Source organism: Geospiza fortis, unplaced genomic scaffold, assembly GCF_000277835.1.
Source record: "Geospiza fortis unplaced genomic scaffold, GeoFor_1.0 scaffold195, whole genome shotgun sequence".
In the NCBI taxonomy this organism is placed as follows: domain Eukaryota; kingdom Metazoa; phylum Chordata; class Aves; order Passeriformes; family Thraupidae; genus Geospiza; species Geospiza fortis.
Genome location: NW_005054324.1, coordinates 3,119,835 through 3,127,898, shown reverse-complemented (window position 1 = coordinate 3,127,898; position 8,064 = coordinate 3,119,835). Strand labels below are relative to the sequence as shown.

Here is an 8,064-nt window from a genome sequence, read left to right as displayed (position 1 = left end):
TTTATTCCAAGGTCAGTCAGTTATTCCGAAGATATTTATTAAGATAGACTTGATCATGGTGGCCAAGTACCTGCACTAACCCAATTCACTGTTCAACAACTCTTCAACATCTATGGAGTTATATGAGAGGAGAGGAGCTGCAACTCACTGGACACTGGTAAATCCAGCTTCAGCTGAAGACATGCAATAATAACTGAGACTACTCCTCTGTATATCAGAATATTTATTTTGCAACATAGTTACATTCTGACTCCACCTGTAGCTTTAAGTATGCCCTAGTTCTGTTCTAAGCTCTGCCTGCTGCTGGGCAAACATTGAGCAGGAAACCTCACTTCTGAGTTCTTGTTCTCCAGCCTAAATATTCCAATCCTACCACTCATTCCAGGGCCATTCATGACTGCATTAGGAGGTGGAACTCAATCTGACAACCAGGTCTTTTGCTATTTTAATGACAGGTAATGGGACTAAGGTAGATGTATGGACTATAGGAACACTTTCATGTTTATTTAGGCAAAATGTCACAGCAGATATAATAATTCTAGAGTAAACTGTAGATAGCCACATGTGCTCTCACTGGAATTCAAACACAGTAATCCTTTTATTGTCTTAATCCTTAAATTTTAAAGCATATGAGCAAGCAATCCTTGCATGTGAATCTCAACTCCCATCTTTCACCTAGATATACTAGATATATTTTAAAGTTAAATAACAAAATGTAGCTTACTATCCTTTGTTTATTCCTAAGACTATGTGGATCATACATAGTGTTGGAAACAGCTTATTCAAAGAACTCTTTTAAATAAAGATCAATCTGCAAATTGTACCAATGACTTTGTACAGAGATATTAATGTACATAGACATGTAAAAAATAGAAAACACACAGGAAAATATACACTTAATACATTTGAAAAATATAATGATTTGGAAAATATTAAGACATATGGGTGTACAGCACATGTAAACCATTTTGTGGTGAAACCAGAACTGATGAATTGCACATTCACTGATATCCACTAGAGTATAACAAAGTCAGCTCTTTTCATCACTAAGCTGATGCTTCAGCAATCGGTTTTAACTAAAAAAAAACCCCATAAAATCCCAGTAATGGCTTAAAAACATTTGTGTACAGAACAATAACAGTAACAGCATGTGGATTTAAATGAGCTACAAAAAATCTTATCAGAAGCAGAACTGTAATATACCTATCATTGATCATCTTAATACCAAAGACATCTGGCTGCATTTTGCATCTACTAATATTAATGATGATATTCTATCCTTCAGCTTTAAGGTTGTGCAGCTCTGGATTTCCACACCCAAGAGAATATATTACATCATTTGCATACAAGTATGTTCTTTAGATAATCATATTGCTCAAAACCAAATGTTGATATTTGCAGTATTTATGCACAGCTCCTGACCCATCTTTCATGTAGATCTCCAAGCCAGGGAAAACCTTACATTGAAATTTGGGGATATTTGCTGTAAGCAATCAGCAGCATATTATACAGAAACAGATATAATCACACCATTTCATTTATTTTGTCATTATCTAAGTTAGGAGCTTTTTCAATATAGTGAAAGGTGTCTTAAATTAGGTATGCCAGATCCCATTTTGGAGGATATTCTCTATCACCTAGGATGCCAAACTCCATATTGCATGACAATTTCCTATTATAACTTTAGATATCTTACCTGAAGAAGCACAAATTCACAAAACTACAGCTGGGCACACAAACTGTGGACAGATACAGGATCTTAGGCAAATACTAAATGTTGTGTCATGAATTGCTACCCCTACTTCTACACAGGCCAGTCCCCACTGCGTGCTACTAAGGCAAATAAGATGATGAGTAGTTCCTTGCTATAATTTGTATATTCCCTGACATGGTTTGTGGCTTCCTTTCCCAAAGAAGATGCTAGTGGAGGAGTATATGTAAAATTATGACAGGGAAGCACGACACAGAACTCAGCAGATCCTTTGTTAGACTTGCACCTACCTGGTTAAAACACCCTTCTCTAATGCATGCTGGTACAGTGGTGCCTTGATTGCCTGCTGTGTGACTGGGTGAATAAAAATCCATAACTGGATAATTTTTAGGGACAGCAGTTCTGTGGGTTGCCACTAACCTGTCACCCAGCTGCTAATCTTGGGCTGCGCAGAGTTTCCCATTGGGTACCACAGCTGTGAATGAGCGGGCTGCCAGCACTGTGGGAGGGGACCAACACACAGCTTCTCCCTGGGGTGTCACCCACAGAAGGTGTGCAAACACTGGGCATGTAGCTGGGCTACAGCATGAAGATGCAGTTCAGAAAAGGTCTGAACTGAAACTGGCTGTCAGTGCAAGCAAGCGATGCTGGCAGTATATTCTGCTGCCATCACATCACACACTTCCTATGATTGATAAATTACCAGATCCTGAAAATCTTATGTGCGCTTGAAAGGGGGATTTTTGTTATGTTTGTGGTATTGGCTTCACACATTGGCAAGTATTTTATAAAAAATCATTAAAGAAATGGCACTTCTGTGCAGGAAGAATACTTGATTGGCTTACAGGCCAAGGTAGACACTGAAGCACTTATCTAAGCATTCTTCCTACATATGGACACTCTCCTAAACTGGGACCATAAATAAATTAATGTTAACAAATTTACTATATTTACATGTTACATTGAGACAGTTTCAATCAATCTCAAGCATAGGTAATCAATCTCCCTATTAGCTTCGGAACATGCAAAAAAATAGAGTAGATATCTGTTCCATCTAAAATACAAAGAGATGTGTTTTCACTAAAAACACTAGAGTTCAAAACTCAGCATCACCAGTAAAATGCTAATAGACATTTTCAGATTCTATAAACCAAGTGTCTAAACAGAAAAGGTTTAATATAGAAGGGAAACCCGTCCACATAAAATAAAACTCTTTCAAACGGAATGTAGTCAGTTTCTAAATACATTCAAATATTACAGTGTCTCTATAAATAGAAAACTAGATAGTGCTGAAGACCTAAAACAGCCCTTTCCAAATGTTCAAGTGAATATATAGGTCTCTTTTGCTATCAATAATACACACTTGTTTGAACTACATCTGTTCTAGTCTTTGGCAACAGTTCAAGTAACTTCCCCTCTTCTCTCCTTTGCAACCCTCCATCTTCCACTTTCACACAAAAGAGTCACCAGGGCATATCTTAATTTCATAAGGTTTTTGGGAAAATACCATGCGTCCCAAACTCTCTTTGTGTGTATGCAGTCAGTCAAGGAAGCATATCTTTATCCACCATGGTCCTTCAACTGTCCCTCAGGCAGTGGCACTTCTCTAGTCTCGGTGCTACACCCAAGAGAGGCTATGTGCTGACAAACTCCCTCTTATGTGCACAGAGCCTGCTGAGAAGGATTTCAGAATAAACCTGATTTATTGGACCTCGGACATGATAGGGAGACTGAGAATTTGTTGCATAGTCCTGCAGTTGTGATGCTGTGCTTTGACTGCCGAAATATTTCCCCAGCGTATAGTGCCCTGATAACGTCATTGTTATGTGTGGCCTTTCTTCAGAGGGATTGGATTTCACCACCTGCAAAAGAAATGACATATGTGAGTGCTTTCTGCCTGCACCTAGAAAGACAGACACACAGCTGTGTGCACAGAAATGCTGAGGCAGTTGTCCATGAAGCAGATCCTGATACTCTTACTTTGAGGTGCAAGTTGCTCATAAACATTATTTTAATGGCCAATTTGTTATGTTGCACACTAACTAAAGAGCAAGATCTTAATTTTTTAAATCTACATTCATAGGCCCATTATATTCAGTCGTTTGACTTTGTAATGCCTTTATTAGACTCTGTTGCCTTCATCAGAGACAATTTACCCAAAACAAAACTCATGACTGCTCCAAATTGTAGAAAGGTTTAAATCTTGGTCTGATACCAAGCACTTGAGGCACATATAATGTGTCTCAGCTGTGAGCCCTGTGAGAATCCCTCATTCTGACATCCTGATGCCAGCCTGGCCCAGCCTCACACTGAGATGAAACCCTCATGTGTTGTGTTTCTTCAAGAAGGGAGTTATGGAGCAATTTACATCCCTCTCCCCAGGACACCACAGGGACAGAACCACAACATGATTCAGTAACTTAGTGTTGGGACTAACAAGAGAGAAAGTGAAAGGTATGGCTATCAGGAGTTTAATGACTGGGGGGTGATCTCCAGTGAAACGCTGAAGGTCTTGTCTCAGTGAATACTCAGTCACTGAATAATGAAGCAGCTTTGAGAGAGACAGAACCTTGCACATATGCAGGACAGACAACTTCAGCCCAGGCAAACCCAGAGAATGCATAAAAGGTGGTCAACTTATTTTTAAAATAGTATATGTATGCTGACTTAATAGCTCTGATGCCTATCAGTTTTCCTGCTGTGTCAATCACAGCAGACACTTGAAAATGCAGAATTCATTTATTAATGCACATATTTATGCTGAAGCATGTTAGCTTTTAAAAATATAATGTATATTTATATACATTATAAAAATATAAATATAATGTATATTTACTGTCACTGAACCATCAGAATCAACACATATGCAGTGAAATAAATCATACAAAATTAGGTGTGAGTGAAGAAATAGCATGTGCAAAGGCTTGAAAAATTGAGCAGAGAGATTTTGAGGGAGCTGGCAGAACTGAAAACAGACCAGGAATTATCCATGTAGAAAATTAATATATCCTCTGATCAATTTCATACAGCTAAGCCAAGGGCTACTATTTATTTTCATGCAATTACTGTAGGTTCATTTTTCTAAATTAGTGCCTTAGATCTTGCAATTATTTCAAAATGATGCCACCTTGAACCAATCACTCAAACTGCATTCCTGTTAGGCATAATCTCTCAGGAATGCAATCTAATGTTCACCCAGCCACCAGCAGCCAGCCACCTAATAAGATACAAAAATCCCAAGGTTGCTAATTTCTGTGTAGTGATTATTATTTCACTGCCATTAAAATAGGAAATCAATCTGAAATTAAAAATATCTTCTGTAATATTTGTATACTGCTGACCAAAGTCCATAAGCATTTTCAAAGAATGAGATGGACAAAAATCAAGTTCTCATGTGTGCATAGAACTAGAATTATGTTGGGCAGTAAGTGCCAGGGTTATGCAAGATATTTTGTCCCAGCTCAGTATAATCCCTTTGAAAATCCAGATCCCTTAGAAATCTGAGCAAAGATTGTAGAGTCTACAGAGACAGAGATTTCTATGCTATCAGGGTCACCTGAGACCCTCTGAAATTGGTTGGTGGGAACTCAATTCTTCAGGCCATTCCGAGGAAATAGCTTTCTCTTAGCCAGTTAGTGGGAGCTAAATGAGAACTGCTGAAGGCATTTCAGTTCTTGTTTTCTGACTGCACAGAATGGACAGTCCTCCATTCCTGCACAGCCATGCTTTAGCTCAGATGTCATTTACACAGGGGTGTCATTTTCTGATACTTTAGGAATGTCAGTTTTTAGGAGAAAGAAAGTGAAAGTACAAAACACGAGATTTAATCTATCTCATCTGTTTTCAGAAAACATGGGAAGTGCTGAGGTTTCACACAGTGCTCTTGGCTCTGTTCTTGGGGGCAAAATGTCATTTTCCTGGTGCAAACTGCTTCAGCACCTAATGAAACTCCACTTGCCAGGATGCAGAAATAAGCTGATGACAAAACTATTAAAACTAATGAAGTATCAAAAGAACTCAAGGACTTTATTTTTGCTTTCCTCAAGGATCAAGTCTGGTTTTTGGTGCATGATGGATTCTATTAGGCATATCTATGGCTCTTTCAGGCACAATCACTTCTCAAGCCTCATTAATAACAGCTCTGTGAGCCAAATTCTCTCCTGATCCTCCCCAGAAACACATACTCTGTTGAGATTCCTTCAGCAGAGAAGCAAAACCAAATCTGCACATGAGCTCATACAAAACGATGGAGCAGTACATGAGAAATGCTGATGACTGATCACGCCCTGCTGTTTTCTCCACAGAGTTCCATACAAAGCATTTGAAATATTTAATTTTGAAGCTCTCTGTTTCACTCACAAGATCTGTGGAAATGGCATACATCAGCAATGACCCACAAAAACATCAGCATCTGGGCTCTAGATAAAAAGGGTCAATACAACTGTCTGGGTAAAAAGGAGGGAAGCATTTGCTCCACGGGAGTATTTGTCAATCACATAAATATCTACTCTGTGACTTACTCCCTCTTTTCCAGCTTCATTTGGACTGAGCTATGTTTGTGCCTCTCAAGTATGGAGCAGAGTGGATTAGAGGACTGGTTAACTAACCACACCTGCTTATGCTGGCCCCAGAGCAGGATAGAGGCCAGGGCACTGGCCTGAAAACATGTGAGCTGCCCTGGAGCCTGAGGTGGAAACCAGCTGTGTGGTTGATGTGTGGCACATGAGCTCACGTGAGTCTGATAACACTCCCAAACAAATTCTATAGATTTCAGTCAAGAAAGCAGGACTACTGGTGTGAGGGAGAGCAATCAGTCTACACTTCTGTTTGTACAGTGGATCACTGTAACTATTCCAGATTATTTTTTCTCAGACATAGGAAAAGAGATATATAGCAGTAAGATTGTGTCTTCAATTTTAAGCTCCATTTTAATTGTACTTATGGTTTGATGTGAGTGTGCTGAGCTGTTCAGTTAGGAATGCATCAGTCAAAAACCCGTGAGACTGAGTCAAAAGAGAAAGTCCCTGAATGTGAGTCCCTGCAGAAGCAGCAGAGATATATAACACATAACAAATAATACAAGAACCAGGAAACTGTACAACTTCCTTTTATATGAGTTACCTTTGCAGAAGGGTATGTTCATTTTTATTTCACCACTCCAGCAGTTCAGCATGTCCTTGGGTGGCCTAGCACTGGGAGCAGTGATGGACAAGTGCCACCATGCAAACTGCTTTCCCCACGATTTGTACTCAGGCTAACTTTGAGTGACAGACGCTGACCTCACCATGTACCTTCTTGTTTCTAAGATTTAACAGTTAAAATATCCTAAATACCTGGGAATGATATAAGCATAAACTATTACCTCATGGAAATGGCAGCCACACTTCCCTTGCAGGAATTCTTTGTAACGTCCCATGGTGATGACAAAGGTGTCAACCACTTCATAGCCCAAATTTTTTGCTGTATCCAGAATAATCAAGTTTTCATTCCACAAGTTTTGCACTTCTGCCTGCATTCCAGATAAAATGTTGCAATGTCTTGTCAGAAGGATTGTTTAAAGGTTATTGTGTCATGGAAAAAAATAGCAAAACTGCGTTTTGAATAAGCAATTACATTCTACGACAGACATGAATTATTATAAATTCACTCTCGAAACAAGCTACTACTCCAAGACTGATGCAGGGTTTTTTTCAGAAATTATAATTACTTTTCAGTAGATGTGCAGCTTCTTTTACAGGAAGATTTCATGATTGTTTAAAATATGATTCTTGGGTAATGGTTTTTAACATGTACTTCAATAATATGAGGTGTAATTCAGAAAAAAAATCAAATTATAAAATTTGTCTGTAAAAAATGGTGAAAATGCTCCTTTAAAGAAAAATTCAGCTTCAAATCAAATTGATTGAGGCAGTTGCTTAAAAGAGACTATAAGGGTCCCTTTTGGGGTAATCTTGAAGCCTAGAGCATACAAACCACACGAGTAATTTGGCATATGATTCCAATATTGAAAGGTAAAAGAATGTTGGTTATACACTGTAGCTGATTTCTGGAGTTTTGTAAATTTAATGAAGAAGAAAAAGAAAAATTCTTAGGAAGCCTTTAATACTCTCTCCTTGCCTCACATACCCTGGATTGAAGCTCTTCATCCTAGGATTGAACTTTGCTGGAAACTATAATGGCAGCTATGAAAATGTTTCTTCAGGTTGATGACAATAATTTCCTTACTTTATTCTATTTAGGTCCTCCAGATCAGTTAAGAAAATTGTTTAAATCAATAACAAGACATCCAGGAGAGACAAGGCAGATAGGCAGTACTAACTTAGACAGAAACAATGGGCAAAATCAGACAGGAC

At 38.6% G+C, this 8,064-nt stretch overlaps 1 protein-coding gene across 1 annotated transcript in view; it reads right to left on the bottom strand.

The window, feature by feature from the left end:
• Window positions 1-480: 480 nt before the first annotated feature.
• The window catches only part of CPED1 (cadherin like and PC-esterase domain containing 1), a 145,838-nt gene continuing 138,254 nt past the window's right edge, over window positions 481-8,064 (bottom strand). Inside the window, 2 exon segments of the mRNA XM_031056942.1 lie at window positions 481-3,573; window positions 7,074-7,220. Of these exon segments, the coding sequence (XP_030912802.1) occupies window positions 3,346-3,573; window positions 7,074-7,220 (375 nt within the window). The 3' untranslated portion in view covers window positions 481-3,345.